Source organism: Panicum hallii, chromosome 9 (genome assembly GCF_002211085.1).
Source record: "Panicum hallii strain FIL2 chromosome 9, PHallii_v3.1, whole genome shotgun sequence".
Classification (NCBI taxonomy): domain Eukaryota; kingdom Viridiplantae; phylum Streptophyta; class Magnoliopsida; order Poales; family Poaceae; genus Panicum; species Panicum hallii.
The window spans coordinates 56,073,072-56,099,242 of NC_038050.1; the positions used below are offsets into that span (position 1 = coordinate 56,073,072).

General features: G+C 44.9%; 2 protein-coding genes and 1 long non-coding RNA gene across 4 annotated transcripts; 2 read left to right on the forward strand and 1 right to left on the reverse strand.

The window, feature by feature from the left end:
• Positions 1–1,124: 1,124 nt before the first annotated feature.
• Positions 1,125–2,258, forward strand: LOC112873169. The gene is made up of 2 exons (XM_025936189.1): positions 1,125–1,607; positions 1,686–2,258. The coding sequence occupies exons 1-2, from the start codon at positions 1,125–1,127 to the stop codon at positions 2,256–2,258; spliced, it is 1,056 nt and encodes a 351-aa protein (XP_025791974.1).
• Positions 2,259–6,455: 4,197 nt separating this feature from the next.
• On the reverse strand, positions 6,456–20,529 carry LOC112874133. Of its 2 annotated transcripts, XR_003224897.1 has the most exons (3): positions 19,304–20,529; positions 7,470–7,611; positions 6,456–6,772 (listed from the first exon to the last, which is right to left on the reverse strand). It is a non-coding gene; the product is annotated as an uncharacterized LOC112874133 (long non-coding RNA). The 2 variants fall into 2 exon arrangements; XR_003224898.1 differs by lacking the exon at positions 7,470–7,611.
• A 1,497-nt stretch (positions 20,530–22,026) lies between these two features.
• Positions 22,027–23,674, forward strand: LOC112874130 (expansin-B3-like). Its single transcript, XM_025937306.1, has 4 exons — positions 22,027–22,360; positions 22,477–22,586; positions 22,800–22,990; positions 23,107–23,674. The coding sequence occupies exons 1-4, from the start codon at positions 22,153–22,155 to the stop codon at positions 23,426–23,428; spliced, it is 831 nt and encodes a 276-aa protein (XP_025793091.1). The 5' UTR covers positions 22,027–22,152; the 3' UTR covers positions 23,429–23,674.
• The last annotated feature ends 2,497 nt before the right edge of the window (positions 23,675–26,171 follow it).

A 26,171-nucleotide genomic window follows, 5' to 3' on the forward strand; every position in this document is an offset into this window, starting at 1 on the left:
AATGACACAACTAATACAATAGTACTAATACTTATATTATTTTTAGGTAAATTCTATCTAGTTGATGCTGGTTATGCATGCCGCCCTGGATTTCTTCCTCCCTTCAGAGGCACTAGGTACCATCTCAATGAATATGGTGGTAGAAACTATCCAACCAATGCAAGCGAATTGTTCAACCTCAAGCATTCAAGCTTAAGAGTCACAGTTGAGAGGGCTTTTGGGGCAATAAAAAATAGGTTTAGGATCCTGGACAACAAACCCTTTCACCCCTTCAAGACACAAGTGAAATTGGTGCTAGCATGCTGCATTTTACATAATTGGATCCTGAACTATGGTGTAGATGAAGTGGTTCCCCTTGAGGAGGCTTGGGCTCCTAATAGCATTGGTTCCAATGTTGGTGGTGTTCAAGTAGAAGATAATAGTGACTGGGCATCTATTAGGGATGAAATAGCTAATCTCATGTGGGCTAACAGGGGGCACTGTCATATATGAAGACATGGATTTGTGTTGTATGTGTACTGTAATAACACTGCTATGGTGTTTATTATTTGTATCTTTTCTGAGGCAATGGCACATTGCTATAATGTTGTTTGTACTTTGTTCTGAGGCAATGGCACACTGCCATGATGTTTCATTTTTACTTGTTTTGAGGCAATGGCACACTGCTATGGTGTTTCTTTTTTACTTGTTCTGAGGCAATTAGCACACTGCTATGATGTTGTTTCTTTTTACTTGTTCTGAGGTAATTGGCAGACTGTTGTGATGTCTTTTTTCTGTACATCTTCTAAGCCACATGCAGACTACTATGATGCTGGTTTTTTTACATGATTCTAGCCACAGGGACACTGCTGTGATGTTTATACATGATTTTGTATATGATCTGAGCCACATGCACACTGCTATGATGTTGTTTTTTACAATAACTGAGGCAATATATATATGCTATGATGTTGTTTTGTTTATAATAACTGAGGCAATAGAAATATGCTATGATGTTGTTTTGTTTATAATAACTGAGGCAATAGATATATGCTATGATGTTGTTTTGTTTATAATAACTGAGGCAATAGATATATGCTATGATGTTTGTCTTATATACTGTTGTCAAATATTGGTACTAGGGCATGGATGTTCAAGAGGAAAGAGAGTTTATGGAGCTGTATGGTAGCTATTCCAATGCCCTAGTTGTTGCTAATTCTGCTCCTAATCCTTCTGGTGGTCCTGCCCCTCCTCCTGCTGTTGTTGCCCCTGCTGTTGCTGCTGTTGCCCCTCCTCCTCGTGCTGCCCCTCGAGCCAGGCAGCAAAGGAATTCTATGAGGTGGACTAGTGTCACATCCTCCTTTATCTTGCGCCGGTTCTGTGAACTCATTTCCACTGGGGTTAGAACAGATAAGGGGTTCAAGGAGGTTCACTTGAACAAAGTTGCTAGGGACCTTCAGGAGTTCACAGGGAACAATGTAACCTCTACTCAAGTGTATAACCACTTGCGCACATGGAGGAAAAAATGGATGAAAGTGACCAAGCTGAGAGAGCTTAGTGGAGCTTTATGGGATGAGGAGACCTTCATGATTTCCTTGGAGGATGAGCACTATAATGGTCATGTAAAGGTGTTAGCCATAGTGCATATCATTTTCACCTTCTTCTCTTAAATATTAGCTAATTTCTAAAATTGCATTGCATTTTAGGCTCACCCTGAAGATGCTGACCTTCTGAACAAGCCAATAGAGAACTACCAGCAAATGGAGATCATATTTGACAATGGCTGTGCCACAGGCAAGTTTGCCATGGGTTCTAGCCAGCCTTTGGGTTCTCCATCTGACTGGGCTGAGAGTTCTCAAAAAATTGATGAGCCTGCCAAAGAGTTTGAGGAGGTAGCTAAGCAGGATGCTGGGGGCAGTAGCAGCAAGCACCAGGAGGCTAGTAGCAAGCAGCAAGAGCCTAATGGCAGTGGAGTGGGCAGCAAGAGGAAGAGGGCAATGCTCTCTGATGAGGATATCACTGTCCTGTCTGGGATGACAACTGCTGTGAACAATGTGGCTGATGCTATCAGAGAAACAAAGACTGAAGTTGTCCCTGCTGACCTCTACTCTGCTGTGATGTTTGTCCCTGGCTTCACTGATGAAGCTCTGATTGTGGCCTACTCCCATCTGGCAGACAACAATGCTCTTGGGGCTGCATACCTGCTAATGTCTGATGCTCATCGTGTGCTGTGGCTGAGGACCTTCTTAGCTAAGCACTACTACAACAACAACAACTAGTATCTGATAGTTTTCTTATTGCTGGTTGATCCTTTGTCCAGTAGGACCTCCTTTTGCTAACCTATTTTGTGCAGAGGTACTAACCCTGCATTCTTTTGTGCAGCTGGTCACATCTTTCCATTTCTTCTATGTGGTTGATGTGATCCTGCTATAACTAGATAGAGACTCATATATATAGTAACAAGTCTCTATCCTCTTACTATGATGTAGTGAATGTATTGGATCAACCACTTTGATGTTGGAGTCTAATCTGAGCATATATCTATTGCCAATGATGTATTGTTATTCGAGTTATGCTATTGTATTGAACTATACCTAAACTGAGCATCTATCTATTGCCAATGATGTTATTATTTTGTTGATGCTACACATTCTGAGGTGTATAGCTATTGCCAATGATGTTCTATGATGTACTTCATACTTCTTTTCTTCTATTTTCCTATCTGTCACCTGCTAATTGATTCATTCTTTGTCATGTGAGGTTGCTGGATCCTCACTCTCAACTGAGGCTGATGGCATCTGCTATGATGATGAGTTTGCTATTTTTGTTGCCCTACTATGTAAAGGCATGCTCTACTCTTGTGCTTACTTATCTGTTGATTGAATCCTCACTGTAAATTGAGGCTGATGGCATAATGCTATGATGATGGATGCTTTTCTGTTGTGTTCTCTTGTCTTCACCCGTGGTCTGTTGTGTTTTGCTGGACAATGCTTCTATATGTGGTCTGATTGGTTACCTGGTTACTCAATTTCACAGTTCCTATTCCTATTGATTTTAACTCAATATGTTTAAGTCTGAGCACATGCCATCAGCCAATGATGCTTCTTTTATACATATTGCTCCCCAGTGTGTGTAATGGACATTTTTTTTACTAAATTTCTCAGATTCAGCTTGTCATTAATTAACTGATTTGGGCACCTAGTTATTTCTTCTCAGTTATTGTTGATTTTAACTGAATATAACTAAGACCCAGCATATGCCATCAGCCAATGATGCCTCTGTGATACAAATTGCTTCCAGTGTGTGTGCGCTATGGTGGTAACCTCACCACTGCCTGATTGTGATCATGGTGTTCAACCTTGTGTGCTTCGGGTGCTGGTAACCTCACCATCACCTGGTTCTGGTGATGGGATTTACGTGCGATGCAGGCAACCAATCACCGTTCTTGCATCTAGTTTTTTGAATCTGGGATGCAACCAGGTAACCAATCATCGTCTCTGCTCATCCAGTTCGGTGGGAACCAGGCAACCAATCAACCCAGGTTGCATGCCTTAAACCTGGTTGAAAGGAACCTGGTTCCTTGGTGCCACCCAGGCTAGTGGCAACCAGGTAACCAATCACGCCCAAATTATATTAAGGGGTAATTTGAACCAAAGGGTATAGTTTGGGTGGTAAAATGAACCAAACGATAGTTTAGGGGATTAACCAAACTTTGGCTATAGTTGAAGGGAGTGATTTGGACTTTTTCCTATTATAATTAAGGGAAAAGTCCGGTTTACAACTCAAATTATCGCAAAAATCCGATTTTCAACCTTCAACTACAAAACCGGATAACATAAGCCATCCAACTATCAAAAATATGCAAAATTGTCCCTTTGGGTGGTTTCAAAGATGGTTTTCCATTTTGTGAAAATTAAAAATATATAATTTTAAACTAAAAAATCATAAGTAATTCATTTTAAACATAAAAAATGAAATGGATATCAAAAACTTTCTAAAAATGTAACTTATCTATTAACACTCTACTTGTCGGTTATTCGGATCCAATTTTTTTATGTTCATAGTACTTGGTTGCTTGTAGTTATGCCTATTATTTTTGAATAAATAAGTTTCAAATAGAGAAATAATAGATATTTTACATTTTTAGAAAAATTTTGATACTAGTTTCATATTTTTCTAATTTAAAATGGATTAGTTTTGATTTTTTTAGATCTAATTAGAATTTTTTAAATTTTTCTAAAATATAAAACCACCTTTGAAACCACCTAAAGAGCCAAATTTGCACGGTTTCGATAGTTGGATGGCATATGTCACTTGATTTTGTAGTTGAAGGTTGAAAATCAGACTTTTGTGATAGTTCGAGGGTGTAAACCGAACTTTTCCCTATAATTAAACAACTTAGTTGAAAACTCGAAATGCACTATATACCTTGTTGGGGATATGCCTTTGGAAGCCAAAGGCTAGGAATCCCCATATGTTTAAAAGAGGCTAAATCAGAGGGTTATGGACTTATTTCCAAACTTCTAGGGTCTATTTATAAAGATTGATGACCTTTTTATAATATCTAACCCCACTAATGGACTAAACATAAACAGACACTCCTCCTAAAGCCTGGGGCTTGGGGAAGAGGACTCTTGACCATTTGTTCATTTGCTCCCTTGTTCTCTCTTCCTTATCTCTCTCCTATTCGATCGAGGTCCCAACCCCAACATACCTAGCATTGATGTATGAGTATAACCAAAAGAAAAGCATGTCACTTTCGCCTAACCTTGAATTTCATCTCGGCTGTATCCTAACTTATAGTATTTATTTTATTTGTTTGTGTTGTACTGCCACCACATTGCTTTGTTTCATATAGATTTTGTTCTCCATGCATCCATTCTCATTTTTGCTATGCTACTCCGCCTAAATAACATGGAAGGCACCATTCAGTGTCGCCTCCCTAATGCTGTGATCTTGAGCTCCCCATTTCAAGCGATGTGCAGCAACAATATCTTGTTGTACGGTTTCACTTCCATTTCCAGCTCTATAGATACTCACCGGCAATCCTTGCCAATGCCAGAGTTTTGGTTCCACCCTCAACAATCTATGAGCTAGATGTTGCTCTATCGTCCAGCTGAGTTCGCGATCTCGAGCTAAGAGGCGGAGGCCTAAGCCTAGTGTATGCGTGTAGCAATGCATATCCTCCCATACCAATTCTTGTCTTCATCGATGCTAGTGGTCATGTTGAAGACAATAAGGGCAAAAGAGAGACGGAAAATTATAAGAACCCGCTATTTATGTGCCATATATTTAAGAGGGTTGGTTCAAGATATAAATTGTTAGTGCCAAAGCATTTATAGTGTGGTAGCTAATTTTTTTTTCTCCATGACATTAAACAGCATGATTTTGTCCACGGGACATCATTTTGTTTGAAGTTGATCCTAAGACACTGCAAAATCGTGGTTTTGTTGGTCGAACACCAGAGGAGGGGCAAGACCATTATGCTCAGTTACACACATCTTTAAAATATCTACATACATAATATAATTAAAATACTATTATATTTGTAAACTGGTATATGGTATTGTTTGGAAGAAGAAACCTCTATCTTCTACCGACTAAAAACTCAAAACCCTTGAACTCTGACACAGCAGACCCTATAGCATCGCACTATACCACCTGATTTGGCGCATCATCACTACCCCAAGTAGGACTGCACCCCTCACACAAGCCAGCCGCCACCGTTACCTAGGCTAGGTATTTTAACCATCCCTGAAATTCATTTCCACCAAGAGTCGAACCCTAACACTAGAGGTGCTACTCAAGAATCACCGAGTCACAGCCTCTAAGCTATGAACCCGTTTGCATATAATATAATCTATATCATGAAATTAGGCAAAATGATGGAATGCTCTACTCCCCACTGCCCTTACGTGTAGTTTTTTCATGCTTTGTATGGAGATTTTGTAAAATGAAGATAAGGACATGATGGTTTTTCCTTCCTCCTATAGCCTACTAATGAAAAGCATGATTTCGCTATGTCCTCAGGCTAATTTCCAACAATCAGGCTAATTTCCAACAATCAGTGTCCTATAGGCAAAGCAATATTCTTTTTGTGTACTGGACATAAATATGCCCAAATCAAACTATGATTTCAAATATGGACTTACTCCTGGGATTGGATTGACATCCACGATCCAATCAGCGATGTCCAACTAAAATCCTACTGATATAACGTTCGCACCCAGCCCAATCCTAAATATATTAACTACTATCCAATCCAGTCCAATCCACCACCACCAAAATCCATATCCATCCAACCGGTGTCCATCCTAAATATATATACTAATAGAAGTATGTTGAGCGGCCTAGCTTGCTTCCGCTATCAGCTTTTCAAACAAGCAAGGTCCACAGGCAGCCAAAGTGAAAGGTGTTCCAAGTTATTAAAAAGTACTTCTAACCTACACAAGTGACTGGTATTCTAGACCATTATAAAGGAAAATAGTTTAGCAACATCTCAGTACAAAATACCCTCTCATGGTAGACATGTCCAGAATAGTGCATAGCATAAGAAATGCCATGAGGCCAAAGAATCTCTCAAGAATACAAGCCAAACATAAATCAGTTATAGATTGAGCTAAACCTAACTAAAGAAGAATAGCCTCTAATCATAAATTAAACTTGTAGGTGGCATAGACCATTTCTGTCCACTTGCTAGGCTAAAAACCCAAGAATGTTCTGCCAGGCTGAATCCAAAACTTGCAAAATCTTGAAAAGGAGCGGTAACTCATCACTTAATCCATCACTATCCCTGCACCAAATTACATGGATGAGACTTATAGATTGATAATAAACAAATACTTATTATTTAGAGAATACTCATCACATGGATAACAACCTATCTAAAGAAGTAAACATTAAGAAACGCAAGCATTTTTTATCAAACTCCATTACTCAAGCTCCAGAAATATTTAGCTAGATGGACTAGTATTAAATAGTACAAACACCAAAACACCAAAATAGATAACTAGTATTCTTCAGAGTACTAATCAAGAACAAGAGTAACAGTACATGCAACTAAAATGGTCCAGATATGACACAAAAATTAGATGACTAGTATTCTTCAGAGTACTAACAAGCACTATGTTTTCAAGACCTATCATTAACCAAGAGAATAGCAACTGAAATTCAAATTTGCACAAGAAAATATGTTACCATCGTCATCTTCATCATCTAAAGAGTACCCTTTAAGCAAATCTTTTGCATATATTAGTGCTTCCACCGTCTCTGAACTTAGAGAACTACGGTATTTGTTAATTACCATGCCTGCAGTACTGAATATTGATTCAGAGGCAACAGTTAATAATGGAATAGCCAAAAAGTCAGGAGCCATCTTTGCAAATACAGGATATTGATCCTGGTTTCTTTTCCACCATTTTAGCACGTCAAATTCTTCACTCTCCCTTAAAGGAACCAATGAATCATCTAGATAAGTATCAGGTTCCGACCTTCTTGAGCGATGAGGTCTGTTTCTCTGCTTGAACAAAGCAAATTCCAGCCCTAGCTTATGTTTTCCAGACACCAAAGACAACGTACTTGCAGAACCACTGACTTCAGGAGATGATGAAATGTTACTTTGGAACTCCTTTGCTGCATGTTTTCGTAATGAGAATAATATGCTTTAAACCAGATAAGAGCATAGTTTGCTTTTCTATCAGCTACTTCCTCTCCATACATTCTCATGAGACGGTACTTCAAAAAGGTTAATTTGTACCGTGGGTCCAGCAAAGATGCTACCAAAAGGATTTTGCTAGGTTCAACCCAGTATTTATCAAACTTTGACTTCATATCATTACACAACACCTTCAAAAAATTATCACTTCTATTTTTTTATCAAGAAGCAGTTCCCTTATCCCCCAAACCTCTTCAACATACCTGTGAGCACTTGGAGTTTTATCTAGAGTTTTTTGTCATTAGATGTGGCATATGTCAAAAGGCATATGTGTCCAAAGAGTTTCTCTTAGCTTTTTCACAGCTCTATCATTAGATGTGGCATTATCTAGAGTAAAAGAAAATGCTTTATTGGACAGATCCCACTCATAAAGGCAGTCCATTATAGTACTATGTATTGCAGCCGCATTATGTAGGTGAGGAACTTGCTTAAAGTTGATTGTATGGTGGTGCAGATTAAAATCTCCATCTATATAATGTACAGTCAAATAAATATATCCAAGATTTTGGACAGACGTCCACATATCCGAAGTGAAGCTAACACAAGAATCTATATTGGAAAAACCACTAGCAATCTTTTTTCTCTCTTCTCAATACACTAACATGCAATCATTCTTGAGTGTCTGCCTGTGTTGTCGGTCGAAACCCACCAGCGAGCAGCGACAGGCAACACGAGAAGTCGGGAGGCTTCCGGGACTGCTGGTGGGTCCCGGTCCCTCGGTCAACGGCCCAGAAGTCCGGCACACGCTCTGACTTGGTGAAGTGTTAGGCGTGCCACCTGACCTATACCTGATCACGAAGGTGTAGAAGTCGTTCATCAGCTATTTGCTGCATGCGCAGCCATATCAAACATTAGTCCGAGCTGTGATCGGCTCTTACAACGACCCCGAGATCAGCTAAAGAAGCCGATGGAGTCACTGTACTAGGTCGGACCTTCGGGTACCTTCCAGAATCGGCTACAAGAAATCGATTGCCACGTTGAACAGATTGGATCTATTAACATGTGAACTTTTGTACGAATCCGATAGAAAAGATAAAAGCATGCTCTGTAATTGCCAAGCTAATCCAATTTGCGACGGTAAAAGCTTTCACCGCATAACCGGAACATCCTATGCGTGGTTAAGCCTAACAAACATGAAAGGTAACAATACGCTAACCCGAAGAGAGGCCTAAAAACCAACTAACAAGTCGATTCCCGGAACAATCCCTCGTCAGGTTACCATAAGGCACCAAACATGCAACCGGAACATTTAACCTGTTTGAAGGTCCTAATCATATGGATATTAAACCAATTCCTTGTAACACAAAGAACTACCATAACAGATTAGATCTACTAAGCAATAACAGAGCAAGGCGCTGCCCTTGCACCTGAGATCACGTACAAGAGCAGCTGAACGATTACGAACAGCAAGCAAAACATGGATTTACTATTCAAAACCAATGCAACATCATAATCGTTTAAGATAACTAGTGTTACTCGCCATAAAAAACGCTTCAATACGAGAAACACAAGAATAAACAGATAAAAGCAACGCTGCTCCGACCATGCGGAACATGATCGGAGCAGCATGTTGATTACCTGGAAAGAGCCCTTGGGAAAGGGGTGGCGATGCGCCGAGAGTTTGTTGTGAATGATTGATTTATTTATTGAATCTCACGATACATATTTATAGTCCGGAGACTTAATATTTTCTGCCTAACCCTAGCTGATTATGATACAATCTCTAACTTACTATATTTAAACTATCCTTAGATACACGGCCATCCTGACTCTTGACACGTTCGCACAGAAGCCGATTTGCAGACTATTACCATGCTTTCCTTCAGCCCATGATGCTCTCGGCCCATCACTTGGCCCAGTCAAATTATGACGATAACACATGCCCCTTGGTTTTGGCAATGATAATTCCGAAACCATCGCCTCTTCGACTTCTCAGACTTGTGCACGCACATACCGCTCCCAATGCCATTGGACGCGGCCCTTCGACTTCCAAGGCCTGTACACGCGCGCTGCCTTCCAATACAATCAGACGCGACCCTTCAACTTCTCTCTCAGGAATCGCGATAACACCGCTTCGCCTTCCATCTCCGCCTTTATAAACTGTCATTGGCGGATTTATTTCTATCCATCTCCCCGTGCATTAGCCACACCAGCACACTCTGCATCCCCTGACAATGGCTTCCTCTTCCTCTATCTCTTCCAATTCCCCTTCGTCTTCCATAATCTCCATCACTTCTCCTGACTCTGAAACCTCCAGGGAGGCGACGCCGGAGTTCGATCCAATGGCTTCGTATGAAGCTCTCGCTCCTCTGCATTGGGATGCAGAGGAGTGGGATTTCAGCACTTGGTCAGAGGACGATGAGCCCCTGACCGACGATGAGGACCTCCAGATTCTCCTTCATGGGGATCTGGACGAAGGCGGCGACGAAGATTCCTAGGATGATGATTTCTTCTCTTTCTCAGAAAAAGATGCCAAGGACACTTCCACCGACGACGACTCAGCAGCAAGAGGATTTCTGCATGGTGGATTGTCGACTTCAGAAGACGACGGGGACGCCAGCGACGACACTAGCGATGATGGTGACAGCAGCAACAGCACCGGCGGCGACGATGGCAGCAGCGACGATGACACCAGCGCGTCCCCCCCGTACAAACGCCGCAAGACCTTAGGGACTCACTGGTGGTAGTTCATAGGGTCTTCCACCGTTATGCGCATAGCCGGTAGATCGGCTTCTTTTGTAATAATTTCTTGTAAATGAACCCTCTTGTTTCAGCGAGCCAGTGTTTAAAAATCTAACCTTCTAAAGTCCGATGGCATCGCATCGGCCTCTTTCCTTGAACTGCCCGATCCAATCTCAAACTTTTCTTTATTCCGGATCAAAATTCCCAAGAACTCGAGTAGCCTTCAAATGATCTTGTCAATAACAAGAGTACTCCGCAGTCGACTTCTTTGCTTGTTGTTAAATCTCGATCCCCAATCAGGTCGAAAAATATGAGTACCCAGGAAACCCCGCAAACAAGTCGAACCTGTTCTTTTAAGATCAAGAGACACCTGCAATCAACCTCTCTGCTTTTATCGAAACCCAGGATTTGCAAGGGCCAATTATTGCTCCTAGAGTCGATGGTTTAACATCGACTGTTCAACCTTCAGCTCTGTGCATGGACCGGCGCTGCTTTTTCTTTACAGATCTGGCATGCTCATCTCATTCCACCTTACAGCCTGATGCATTGCACCGGCTTCCAAAGTACCCGATAGATGCTGACCTGCAGGTCTAGTATACCACGAGGTACCCGATCAGATCAACTCGATGTACCGCAAAGTACTCGATTATATCTTGCAGCCCAAGGTGTCATATCGGCTTTCCTCGCAAACACCCTGGTTGTATTGGTCCATAACCTGATGCCTTACATCGGCTTCATTACTCATCTTCCCACATGCTCGGGAAATATTTCTTGAGATGCTGACCATTGACAGCCACCGAAAATTTAACCCCATCCAATTCTTCGAGCATGTATGCATTCCCTGGCAGAGCTTGATCAACTCTATAAGGCTCGTGCCAATTCGGAGACCATTTACCATATGTCGCATCCTTAGTCCCTAATGGTAACACCGCTTCCCACACTAAATCCCCAACTTGGAATTCCTTCGGTTTAACCTTCTTGTTGTACACGCGGGCTACCTTGGCCTTATTTTCCTTGATCTTTTCCAGCAACCAAAGCCTGAGTTCTGTAATGTCTTCCACATTGTCGCTCATTAGTGCTGCATATTCTTCAGCAGTCAACACAATCTGAAACTCTATCCGACTTGAACCGGCCGTAATTTCCCATGGCAATACGGCCTCCTGCCCATATACTAAATGATATGGTGAAGTTCTTGTTGCCCCATGGCATGAAACACGATAAGCCCATAACGCTTCTGATAATACTTCACGCCAACGCCGTGGATATTCATCAATCTTCCTTTTGATCAACTTGATCAGGCTCTGATTAGACGCTTCGGCTTGTCCGTTTGCTTGAGCGTAGTATGGAGATGACCTGATTAATTTGATTCCCATGTCGGCAGCAAACTTTTTGAATTCATCAAATATAAACACCGACCCTCCATCTGTTGTAATAGTCTGAGGAATCTCAAACCTATGAATAACGTGTTCTTTGATGAAATTGATGACGTCCCTCGACGTTACTGACTTCATAGGAACAGCCTCTACCCATTTTGTAAAATAATCTGTGATGGCCAAAATAAACTGATGGCCTTTACTCGATGGAGGATTAATCTTACCAATCATGTCCATGCCCCAGCCCCTGAATGGCCAAGGTTTGATGATAGGGTTCATTGCTGACGCTGGTACTATTTGTATCTTTCCAAACCTCTGACAGGCCTGGCATCCTTTATAATACTTGAAGCAATCTTCCATCATATCAGGCCAATAATATCACGAGCGCTTGATCAACCACTTCATCTTGTGGGCTGATTGATGAGTACCACACGTATCTTCATGGACTTCATGTAAAAGCCTATTGGACTTAATCGGCCCCAAGTAGTAGCCTCTCCAGAGTCCTGTAGAACAAGTCGTCCCATATCAGGACTTGCTTCATGGCTCTGTAACGTATCTTCTTAGGTGCCCCCCGAGCCAGATCCTTCAAGTAATTGAAGATATCGGCTCTCCAATCCCCCTGATCCAGCAGGTTTATTGCTCCATCCGCCGCGTCCTTGTAACCGGAAGCCATCTGGTAAGATTATTGGCCTCAGAATTTTGTACTCTTGGTATCCAGTAGAAATTTATATATCTGAACTAGGCCATTAGCTCCTGGCATTGTCTCCATAAGGGGAACAACAACTCGCTCTCACATCGGTATGTCTCCGTGAGCTGAGAGATGACCAGTTTTGAATCCCCGAAAACTTCTACTGCTTCTGCTCCAGCTTCGAGGAGTAACTCCATACCTTTGTGCACCGCTTCATACTCGGCTAGATTATTGGTGCCAGGTGTTGGCAATCTGATTGAAAAGGAACATGTTGCCCCCCGAGGCGAGACGAGTAAGATACCTATGCCAGAACCATCTCCACAGACCGACCCATCAAAATATATTGCCCATGCGCGGATGGAAAGCGCCGCTATGCCTGAGCTGGTCCACTCTGCAACGAGGTCGGCCAGCGCCTGCCCTTTGACTGCTTTCGCAGGCTGGTACCGGATATCAAATTCTGACAGAGCGAGCATCCATTTACCGAGTCGGCCTTTCAACACCGGGGTCGACAACAAATGCTTGATAACATCTGATTTGCAGATGACAATTGTCTCGGCAGAAAGCAGGATGTGGCGGAGCTTCGTACAGGTAAAGAATAGACAAAGGTATAGTTTCTCAATTTCAGGGTACCTTATCTCTGCATCTAGCATCCTCCTGCTGAGATAAAAAAAACTCTCTTCTTGCCATCCTGCACTTGTATGATGACCGAAGCAATGGAAGTATCACCCACTGATAGATAAATATAGAATGGCTTACCCTGCTGGGGTGGGACTAACACAGGCGGTTTGGATAAATATTCTTTGATTTCTTCAAACGCCTGTTGTTGCTCTGCCCCCTAGCGGAACTCGTCATTGGCTTTAAGTTTCACCAACTCCATGAATGGCTCGATTCTTCCTGACAGATTGGAAATGAATCTCCTAACAAAATTTATCTTACCAGTGAGTTGTTGGAGCTCCTTCTTTGTAGTAGGTGGCACCATCATTTTTACAGCTTCTTGACTTTTTAGGCCGATCTCAATTCCTCGTTCATGAACCAGAAAACCCAGAAACTGACCGGCTGATACACCAAAAGCACACTTCTTTGGATTCATTCTAAGCCCGAACTTCCTAGTTCGTTCCAAAACTCGTTGTAGATCTCTTAAATGTCCCTCAGCCGATGCAGATTTCACCACCACGTCATCAATATAGATCTCCACCAGCTTGCTGATCAAATCATGAAACATATAGTTCATGGCCCGTTGATACGTAGCACCAGCATTTTTGAGCCCAAAAGTCATGACCACATACACAAATAATCCCACTGCACCTGATACTCTGAATGCAGTCTTATGAATATCTTCTGGAGCTATAAAAATCTGGTTATAACCAGCATTGCCATCCATAAAACTCAACATCTTATGACCAGCAGCCGCATTAATCAATGTTTCCGCAACTGGCATCGGATACTCATCTTTTGGTGTGGCTCTGTTAAGATCTCTGAAGTCTACACAGACTCTCCATCGGCCGTCCTTCTTCTGTACAGGCACAATACTGAAAATCCATTCAGCATACCTGCATGGCCTGATGAAGCTTGCTGCCATCATCTTTTCGAGTTCTTTCTTGACTTCTTCTAGGACTTCGGCCTTCATTTGCCGTGCTCGTTGCTGGAACGGCCAAAATCCTGGCTTAAGAGGGAGTCGATGCTCAACAATACTTCTATCCAACCCAGGCATCTCTGTGTAATCCCAGGCAAAACAGTCCATAAATTCTCTCAGCAGTATTATCATCGCCTCTCGCAACTCTGGATTTAACTTTTTGTTGATAAATGTTGGCCGTGGCTTATCCCCAGGACCAATATCGACTTCTTCCAGCTCGTCAGTAGATGTAAACCCGTATCCTAGCTTCCCTTCATCCATCAAGTCGATACTGCAAATAAACAAAGAATATGAAGCAGAAGGATTTGGCCGATCGCAGGGATCGGCCGACTTGTTCTTTGCATTAATGTGTATTATTTTACAATCACATGGCCGGCTGCTCGAGCAGGCCTCTTTGCGATCATTATAACAATGTAACATGGATGACAAAAACAACTTGATTCTATTTTTTGGAGGCCGATCGCGGGGATCGGCCTTTCCTGTTACTTTCCCATCTACTCCATAAGGCCAGTGGATAAGACCAGCCTCACCCTGTTTTTTGTAGCTTCCACGCGGTCGCAGCCCTCCAAGCTAATCCCTGAGATCGGTTCCTGGTCCTCCGCGTCCCAGACACTCATGGCAGCATGTGAAACTTCAACAGAGTCGTCCGCGTGGACCACTTCTACTTCATCTCCGTCCCATTGAATCAGACACTGGTGCATTGTAGAAGGGATACAGCAATTGGCATGGATCCAATCTCTCCCAAGCAGAACGGTGTATGAGCCCTTGCTGTTGACCACAAAAAACGACGTAGGGACGGTTTTACCTCCTACCGTCAGATCCACGCTGAGGACTCCTTGCGCCTCTGAAGTTTGTCCGTTGAAGTCACTTAGCGTGATGTTGGTTTTGATCAAGTCCCCAACAGAATGCCCCAACTTGCACGGCACTGAATACAGCATTATATTAACCGCTGCTCCTGTATCGACTAGCATCCTGCTGACAGGCTGGCCGTTTATGTACCCCTTGAGATATAATGCCTTCAGGTGCCTGTAATTCTTTTCTCGGGGCTTCTCGAAAATGACTGGTCGTGGCCCCAAGTCAAGCTGAGCCACTGGCACCTCCTCATGTCCTGGTGCATGAAACTCTGCAGAGAGAACAAACACCATGTGTGCATCAGCCGATGTCTTCACATTGGCTTTCGACTTCTTGGGTCGCCATACCTTCTTGGAAGAACTCTCTGCTTTTCGAGGGTTGTGGACCTTTTCCGCCAAATCTGGCCGCACTTTCCTTAATGTTTCCAAGTATTGGACCTCGGCTTCTTCCAGGTTGCACAGCCGCTGTACCCTCCGCTTCTAGGACCGGTTGAGCCCATCAGGACACCAGCGTGGTCGGTGATACTTGTCCTCCTCATCTTCTGAATTTCCCACTGTATGTGTCAACTTGTCTTGTTCATGGCGGGGTTGCCCTGGTCCCAAATGCTGAAAAACTGAAGCACTTCTTGTTCTGAGAATTGCACTCTAGGCAATCTTCAAGGTTGGGTAGTCTCTTCATACCAGAATCCCAACAGTATTTGAAGAACGGGCAATGCCAATGATCTCGTGCATCCTCTCACTTCCTGAGGCGTTTCCCAGTGCATCGCTCGTACTCTTCTTCTTCAGTTTCACGTTGGAGATGCTGTTGATACTGATACTGGTATTTTCTCAGAAGATGAGAAGAAACCGGTCGTTGATTCCGGACATGCCTGACCTGTTGTTCGGTGATATAGTCTCTTTCTTCTTTTTGGGGCCGATCGCGGGAATCGGCCTCTTGCCTCCTTGTATGCTGACGTGATGCATGTCCTGCCATGTTAATACCGAGCGTGAAATCCAACTGACGACGCGTTGACCGGTCGTACCCTTCCACCATGTTTACATTCGGGAATAGTTGAGTATCGACCTTCATGGCGTACTATCCCAAGATTAATCGGCCTTACTCAATGGCCGATTGTATCTGCCGCCGGAGTTCTTTGCAGTCATTGGTACCGTGAGTGAAAGAGTTATGCCACTTGCAGTATGATCTCCCCTGGAGCTCCTGAGCTGTTGGGATCTTGAAACCTTCAGGGAACTTCAATTGCTTTTCCTTCAAGAGTAAGTTGAATATTTGTTCGACTTTGCTTACATCAAAATCAAAATCTTTCAGAGGGCCCTGTTGTTTCACCCACTTGCAGGGCACAGGCTTTGCCCCCCGTGCCCATTCCACAACTGCAATCTCTTGGTCATCCTCAGAGTCTTCGGAGTCTTCAGCATCAACCATTACTACTTGACGTTTAAACTTGTCTTGGTATAATTCTAAGTGACGTTGCTCGTATACTGTCATTTTCTACACCAAATGAGCCAAAGAGTTGAACTCCAACTGCAAAACCAAATCTCTGATCGGCTTTACCAATCCCAAAGTTGCCAATTCAACTGCCTCCTTCTCTGAAATTCGAATTGAGTAGCATCAATTCTTGACTTCCCTGAAAAGCTGTATGTACTCCGCCACTGTTTCTCCCCGTTTCTGGCGGACCTGTGCCAAATCAGCAATCCCAGCTTCTGCAGCTTCTGAGTGATATTGTATATGGAACTGTTCCTCTAGCTGCTTCCAGGTGCGGATAGAATCAGGGTCCAATGATGTGTACCATCCAAAAGCCGGCCCTGTGAGAGACTGCGAGAAGAACCTTACTCGCAATGGATCCGACATCGAAATCATCCCCAGCTGCGCTAGATATCGGCTCACGTGTTCTATGGAGCTGGATCCTTCTGCTCCGCTGAATTTGGTGAACTCAGGTAGCCGATACTTGGGTGGCAGAGGAATTAGGTCGTAGTCGCTTGGATACGGCTTGGTGTAGCCGATCGCTCGCCTTCTTGGGAGAATGCCAAATTGATCTCTCAAAATGGCACTAATTTGATCCACTGTATGAACTCCTAGGGCCGAGTGCGTTCCTTCATGACTTGGCCCTGTTGCATAGGTAGCCAGCCATGCCTGTTTATCGGCATCTACTGCAAATGTTCCTCCAGTTGCTCTCTGCATGGGTTGCGCCGGGTTACCACCATCTGGTATATATGCGCAAACATATCCATGCGGAACCTCCTTGGGGGGTTCGTTGAAGAACTGGTGATCAGCAGGGTCACCTCCCACCTTGTATATGACATATGCTGCAGAATTATGTTGCTCTGGGGCTGCAAATGCATACGGCACTAGTGGTCTGGATTGAGAAGGCAACTCCCCTTTGTGACTCCCTAAAGCAGGTCCTATTGGAGAGTACTGGTGTTTCATAATTTCCTGCACCACGCGCACCGCGACGCGCTCGAGGGTGTTCACCAAACTCTCAGAATGCCGATGTAATGAGTGAGCCACCATGTAGTTGACTTCCTGGCGGAGAGCTCGCGTACGTTCTTCCGTAGGGGTAGATAGATCCACTTCGTCGAGTGCCCCTTCAGATGAAAATCCCTTCCATCTAATGCCGTGGTGACGAGTTCTTTCAAACGAGCCGATGAGATCGGCTTCAAAAGCAGCTTTTATTTCATTATACCTCTGCTTGTGATCATCGGACAACTCCTCAAAAGTAATCGGGTTCTCGTCCGGCATCTTGACAACAGAAGTCGATGAAGCCGAAAAAGATAATGCAGCCGACTATAGTCGATGTAGTCGAAGTAGTCACTGGAGTAGTCGATGTGACCGGTGAAGTCGATGAAGTAGTCGATGAGTCCCACCAGGCGTGCCAGAATGTGTTGTCGGTCGAAACCCACCGGCGAGCAGCGACAGGCAACACGAGGAGCCGGGAGGCTTCCGGGACTGCTGGTGGGTCCCGGTCCCTCGGTCAACGGCCCAGAAGTCCAGCACACGCCCTGGCTTGGTGAAGTGTTAGGCATGCCACCTAACCTATACCTGAACAGGAAGGTGTAGAAGTCATTCGTCAGCTATTTTCTGCATGCACAGCCATATCAAACATTAGTCCGAGCCGTGATCAGCTCTTACAACGACCCTGAGATCAGCTAAAGAAGCTGATGGAGTCATTGTACTAGGTCGGACCTTCGGGTACCTTCCAGAATCGGCTACAAGAAACCGATTGCCACATTGAACAGATCGGATCTATTAACATGTGAACGTTTTGTATGAATCCGATAGAAAAGATAAAAGCATGCTCTGTAATTGCCAAGCTAATACAATCTGCGATGGTAAAAGCTTTCACCGCATAACCGGAACATCCTATGCGTGGTTAAGCCTAATGAACATGAAAGGTAACAATACGCTAACCCGAAGAGAGGCCTAAAAACCAACTAACAAGTCGATTCCCAGAACAATCCCTCGTCAGGTTACCATAAGGCACCAAACATGCAACCGGAACATTTAATCCGTTTGAAGGGCCTAATCATACGGATGTTAAATCAATTCCTTATAACACAAAGAACTAGTATAACAGATTAGATTTACTAAGCAATAACAGAGCAAGGCGCTGCCCTTGCACCTGAGATCACGTACAAGAGCAGCTGAACGATTACGAGCAGCAAGCAAAACATGGATTTACTATTCAAAACCAATGCAACATCATAATCGTTTAAGATAACTAGTGTTACTCGCCATCAAAAACGCTTCAGTACGAGAAACACAAGGATAAACAGATAAAAGCAACGCTGCTTCGACCATACGGAACATGATCGGAGCAGCATGTCGATTACCTGGAAAGAGCCCTTGGGAAAGGGGTGGCAATGCGCCGAGAGTTTGTTGTGAATGATTGATTTATTTATTGAATCTCACGATACATATTTATAGTCCGGAGACTTGATCTTTTCTAACTAACCCTAACTGATTACGATACAATCTCTAACTTACTATATTTAAACTATCCTTAGATACACCGCCATCCTGGCCCTTGACACGTTCGCACAGAAGCCGATTTGCAGACTGTTACCATGCTTTCCTTCAGCCCATGATGCTCTCGGCCCATCCCTTGGCCCAGTCAAATTATGGCGATAACAGCCTGCCATGGACTTCAAGGCTTGGATGGGCTGATCTCATCATTCTCTTAAAAAAACCATTTGATATCTTTCTAAAGGCAACATTGGCAGTGATCCAAAACTTAGTCATAAAATCTCTCACTAACTTAGGATCCAGTACAAAATTGCAAACATCCACACTAGACACACTTTTTGGAAAAATAGAATTACGATCAAGATCTGGAGGAAGTTCTTTGCAGGATGATCTAATATGATTCTATAGGTGAGATATTCCAATACCTTTGTGATAAGCAAATTTTGACCCGCAATGAATGCATATTGCCTTTCCTTCACTAGGCAACTCTTCAAAATACTGCCAAACTGCAGATCTCTTCCTACTGCGATTGGAATTTTATGCAACTTCACCAGCACTTTCGGGAAGTAATGCCACACTTTCGTTATTAGACATCCTCTCAGTTGACATGTTCATAAAACAACACAAAAAGTTCTATCATTTAAGCACTGATCATTTTTTATGAAAGAGGCAAAGAGCTATGGAGAATAATACTTGTAACAATATTTAGCCTTGTCCGTGCAGCTATAAGAAGATTGAGTTGTCACTGTACACATTGATCATATGTACTTCTAAAAATCTAAAGGAACTAATAACAGAACTTTATACATATATAATTTACAAGTAACCCAAAGGAACGAGTAAAAGATATTGAAAGAGGGAAATAATCTATCAAGATAAGAAAGTATTTCGACATAATTTTTATTTTTCAGGCTATGCTACTCATCAATATAGGGAACGGGTATAATTTTTTAGTAGAGCAGTATTGCAATCCTATCAATACAATGAATAGGTACAATTTGGCTTTCTCATATTACTTACAATCCTAAAATTACGCATCATGTAGTACCTATTGGATAAGGAATCTGTGCACAACCAACAAACAATGCATACATACAGATCAATAGGTGCTATAATTAACAAAAAAATTGGTCAGTAGGGCTAGAGAATTGAGATGGCGTTGGGCATGGATACCTGAATGGTGATGCTAAGGTGCTTCAAATCGAGGCCAAGGATGCAAACTTTCAGATCAAGGCTATTAGGCTATCAAGAACGGGGTTGTGGGTGCCGGCGACAGGCCCTTGCATCAACAGCATGGGCGCGCCGATTGAATTTGACGGACGTCGCACTGGAGCAGTGACAGCATGGGGGATGAGATCGTGCGACGTGGTGGCACCGTTGAGGAAGCGCGGCGCCGACGAGGGCTAGCCCCCCACGGCGGCGATGGGCACGGGGTGGAGCGAGGCCGGAGTGGAGCGAAAGGGAACGACCGTGGGGAACAGTGGCAAAGGAAAAGAGGAGCGAGGCTAGAGTCTGGAGCCAAGGCTGGAGGTGCTCTGCGTGGCGAGGGCAGGCGAGAGGCGCGGCGGCCGAGAGAGAGACACACGGCGGCGGCGGGAGAGAGAGAGACGGCAATAGGGAGAGAGAAGATGGTGGTGAGGGATTCCTGAATAGCGCTCCCCTCCTCAAGTCCAATAAGGTTTGGATTATCCTCTATTTTTTATCCAATAGAATCCAATCCTATTTTCTGGATAGCAAATGGATGTCTATATCCAACTAGATCCAAATTCAATACAGTCCATTTGCCAAAATCCAATTGGATTTGGATTTAGCCCAATCCACTTCCAAGAATGAAACAAGATCCCCCCAATGTAAACTTTCATTTTACTATTTTATAGACTAGCTATAGTATTTAATTGTGAGATATGTGATTGGGCGTAACTGTATGAAATGAAACTCTATAGCCTCCAATGCAAGTTTCAACAAATTTCATAGTCTTGGAACCAGTGTAAACACAGTTTCATCCTAATGAAACTCCTTCCCTCCTGTTTCTTCATAATTACCTTGCCATATCATCGCAAATGCTGATGTGACACTGTATTTAATGCGCATGAAACCTCTATAAAACTTGCACTTGGATTAGCCTAAGTGCATGAGTTCGTATCATATGTGTACATATGCACAGACCTCTCCAATATATTCCTGTGCATCTCATATTTAATTTTCTCTGAAAATTTACACTAGTTAAATTCACAAAATGCACATATATGTGTCGTGCACTAGATGTGGCTTGTGCTGTAGTGCGCCAGATACCTACCCCTTGAGACTTACTAGTGCACAAAGTACAGACTTACAGTATCTAGCTGCATAGTTAAAGTGACTACGACGTATCTTAAAGATGTTCAATTTAATTTTCTTGGCATCCGTCAGAAGCCAAAGTCAGTACAGTCGTGTTTCCCAAGTCCTAGAATATGATTGAAGTCAGTGTTGACTTCCTCATCGTGTTCACTTTAGAAGCTACTGCCTAGTAACTACCATATAGGAGTACTATACTAGTACCGGTGTGTGGAATTGCAGTAGCAGAGTCCCACTGTTCTGCCCCTTCAGAAATGGGAACGAGTTCAGACTGGCCGGTAGGCCGACAGGCTTCATCATCCTTTCGTCTAAAAACTAGTTGGCGGATGCACATACCTGTCATCTGCATAGACACTGCATCGGATCAACAAATTCAGTTTAAAATGATGCTAAGGTTATCCATGCATCGTACGTAACTCGCCTGCAGCTCTGTAGTCTGTACTGGCTCCCGCCGTCCCCCCTCCCAATCCAACTTCAAACGAGCTCGACGCCAAGGGCATTTCGATCTGAACTAGATTATTTGCGCGAATTATTTGCAGGTAACATGCCCATAACTGCCAAGATGCGATTGCAATTGTATAATGGTCTGCGCCCGCGAACCGACACCTTCCCTTCCTCCATGATTCGCGCGGTGGCCATGTGACGCGACGGACCTCGCGACGATGAGCCAGCCTCAGGCCTATAGCTCCCTCCAACGCGGGCCAGGCGCACGTCGGGTGCAGCGACCATCGACGACGCCGCGGCCGGCCGATTGGTAGTTCCATCGCCACCACTTTCCTGTCCTGTCCCGCCTATAAATACCCCCCGGCAATGTCCTCCGCCTCACACCATCCCAGCACAAACCAGACAGCAGCAGGTGGTGGTGCCAAGCAGCAGCTAGCTAGCTAGCTGTTCATACATACAGCCTAGCTGAAGCTCCTCCTTCCTGGCTGCTGCAAGCATGGCCGCCGCGCTCTTCTCCTTCAGGGCCGCCGCGCTCGCCGCGCTCCTCCTCGCCGTGATCGCCGCCTGCGGCGCCCGCGCCCAGCAGCAGCCCACCAACGCCTCCGACTCCCAGGAGAGATCCTTGCTGTCCTACAGCGGCGGCTGGATCCCGGCCAAGGCCACCTGGTACGGCGCGCCCACCGGCGCCGGCCCCGACGACAACGGTAAGGACGAACCCCCGCGTGCCAAGATGCCTCTCCGTTTGTCCTGTGCAAATTGCAATGCGGCTCACCCCCATGCCATTGCCTGATTGCCATGCCTTGGTTCTTAATCTTGCCAGGCGGCGCGTGCGGCTTCAAGCACACCAACCAGTACCCCTTCTCCTCCATGACGTCCTGCGGCAACGAGCCCATCTTCAAGGACGGCAAGGGCTGCGGCTCCTGCTACCAGGTACTACTGCGTACTGACCACCACGGCGCCCACCGAACATGCCAGATTAGCACAGTTGGTGCTGGCGCCCAGTCATTTTATTTGGTTGGTCAAATTAAAGACGCCAGCATGTAGCGTCCGTAGCTAGCGAGCGCCCCACAGATTGCTCATCTTGATGATGGGCAGCTAGGAGGAACGTGCATCCGTTGACCCTGTCGCGCCTGGCTTTTACAGATTCGGTGCCTTAAGAGCAACCACCCCGCCTGCTCCGGCGTGCCGCAGACTGTGGTCATCACCGACATGAACTACTACCCGGTGGCCAAGTACCACTTCGACCTCAGCGGCACGGCGTTCGGCTCCATGGCCAACTACGGCCTCAACGACAAGCTCCGCCACGCCGGGATCATCGACATGCAGTTCAGGAGGTCCGCCGCCTGCACCACCACCACCACCATTTCTGACGCGCATTTCACTCCTCGATCTCTCGTTTTGTGAAAATTAACCCGCCGATCTCTCTCGGCCGTTGTCTCTGGTGCTGCAGGGTTCCGTGCAACTTCCCCGGCCTGACGATCAACTTCGTCGTCCAGCACGGCTCCAACCCCATGTACCTGGCGGTGCTCGTCGAGTTCGAGGACAAGGACGGCGACGTGGTGCAGGTGGACATCATGCAGCACAACTCCGGCCACTGGGAGCCGATGCACGAGTCCTGGGGATCCATCTGGAGGATCGACCCCAACCGCCCGCTCAAGGGCCCCTACTCGCTGCGCATCACCAACGAGTCCGGCAAGCAGCTGGTGGCCAAGAACATCATCCCGGACAACTACATCCCCAACACCAACTACCGCTCCTACGTCCAGTACTAACTGCGTGCTCCCCGTCGATCGGATCGATTATAGTGGCCGCCGTTGGCAATTGCGCTGAGGATTTTTCACCTCGGTTCCGTTGTTGGTGTGTTTGTGCGTGTGTCCTGAAGGGGTGTGGGAAATTAGAGGAGGCAAGCATCAACGTGTGCTCTCCCGCCCACTGTCACTCTACCATTACCAGTGTGTAACCAGAAGATTATGGTTATAAATTATACATACAGTACGTGTGCTGCTATATATTAACTAGCATGCTGTCTGAAAACTGGACTCTCTCTCTCTCTCTCTCTCTCTCTCGTGCATTTCAGCTCATTCGCTCACTGCTCCGGCGTAATTACTGGTTTAACTACATTTACATCCTAAATTTTTTCCATCCTCTGTGTATCTGTTTCCATCTACGATAAAAACCTGAAGTATGAGAACCCCAATGTAGTAGTATTATGTTGTTCTCACGAATTACGATGTGCAGGGCATCAGTGGCCCATAAATGGATTGACTTTCCACTTAGATGATTCTGGTCAGTATTCTGGTACAGGATGGTCTGTAGCTGACTCGGAGAGCACGCACCTCTTTTCTTCATAGTACGTACAGCCACCCACCAGCAGAGATTCAGAGGATTGTTTACGATAAGCCTTTTTCTCCCCGAGATTGTTGCAGCAGATTTGGCGGTTGAGAAAAGCTCATTAAAGTTCTCGCTTCGATCCAAAACACAAAGGAAACAACACTACCCCCTACTCTACTGCTCCTATATTACAGTGACAAGTTCGTTGGTGTTGGAAAGCAAACGATTCTGCAGATCTCTCCCAACAAGAGTCCCTTTCCCGCCAAACCTTTTCCGCAACCGATTCCGTAACCGCCAGTCCCCCAAGTAATCATGGGCGCGGATCTTACTTTCATGCGGGACCTTTCAAGAAATCGTCGCTGAAAAAACTACTCGTACGGCCCCACTGGATTGGCGCCGTGATTGCAGGCGCTAAGCCCCAGGTTAACATGGCTGACTTGCAATTAAGAGAAGCTTCGACGACGAGCAGCCGACTTCGGCTGCGTCGTCAGTGAATGGTAGTAAACACGATCACGTATTGTATGCTCAAGAAAAAATGGCGATCGAGCTCCTCAAGTGTTGTAGCGATGATCGAGGATGGATCTGTGATTCAGGGGAAAATTTGGGGGCACGTTGCGCTGGCCGCTTCATGAGCCATGATCCTCGCAGAATACACATGGATGAGCACGCTACCACCCTCACTGCTTTTTGGACACTTGTTTTTATCTCTAAAAACAAACTGACAGCAATGTCTGTTTTAGTTCATTTTTAATGCTGATAGAAGGATAATATTGTAAAATAAATTGTCGAGAGGAGTGCGCCCATATTGTTCTATAAAAGATATAGTTGCTCAGAAAGCATATTCATAGGGAAATATCAAATAGTTTGGCTATTGGCCCCGACGCTTAATTTTTATATTGAGGTCTCGTTTGGAACCTTGAATTCCATTCTAATAATCATAATTTAGACAAAAATCTATTAAGCTAATATGATTATATACAGAATATGTTTGCATACTATTGCAGGCCATATAAGAGAAATACTTATGTGCTATACTTCTATAATAATGGAGTGAGCCGAAGAGCGTGATATAAGTTATGGAATAGAAACATAGCTCGGTGGTGTATAGAATCAATTTGCATCTCTCATCCTATAAAATTCTATAAATTTATGATAGGCTTATATCTAAATTTTAGAAAGTAGTGATGTTAAATTCTAAGCTAAATAGCGAGTTTATTAGGTGGATTTCAATTTCTCCAAAATGAGAGGATCCAAACAGAATACAGCTTTTAGAGATAGAAGCACAGGGTTGTACTTGACGCCCCCCTTGAACACCTCGAGGAGGTCATACTTTTATTGAATGTTTCTCAGTTCTCCATCACCTGGCTGAAGTTTTTCGAGAAACAAGTGGCAAAAACAACTGAAGGCAAACCCCAAAAAAAAATGCAATACACCAATCAAACTGCGCGCTATTCACCATTTTTCATCCTCATTTCCCTGTATGGATAAACTGGAGATACGCGTATCTCGCGTACCAGCCATATATCCACCCCCACCAGGCCGCCATTTTATCTCTTCTTGTCGGAGCAGCGACCGGTAGAAAGAAGAAGAAGGAAGCCCCGGAACGCGACGCGACGAGGGGCAACTTGACCAGGGGGCGCAGCCACGGGGCCGCATGTGCGGGGGGCGACGAAAAGGCTGGACGCCGACGGCCGGCGCCGGTCGCCCGCGCCGCGCGCATGTGAGGTGCGGGCCACCGCGAGAGCGACTGCCGCTATCTATCCGCCGGCTCGGAAGAAACCCGTACCCCGGCACGCAAAGACGCCGCCGCTCTCGCCGCGGATCTTCGGGACCCGCACGCTCGTGCCGGCCCCGCCGCGCGAACTGAGCTCTCGGCCCTCTTGTCTCTCCCGGCGGCGTCGCTTGCCACGTCCCGGCAAGTTGTTTCCCCGGGGTGTGCCGCAAGTTACTCGGGGAGATTAGCTACAGTCTTGTGTGCGCACGTCGTCCGTGGCTCGACGCCTTCTCCAGTGGCTGCGGTATTCTTGGGCACGTACGGCTGTACGTGCAACATGAATGTGCTGTGGCCATGGCCGCAATTGACTATAATTAGCTAGCAGTGACGAAACTTGTATGGCACTCCATGATATCATGCCGGAGATGATGATGCATGATACTAGTAGATAGGATCATCAAGTTGCTGCG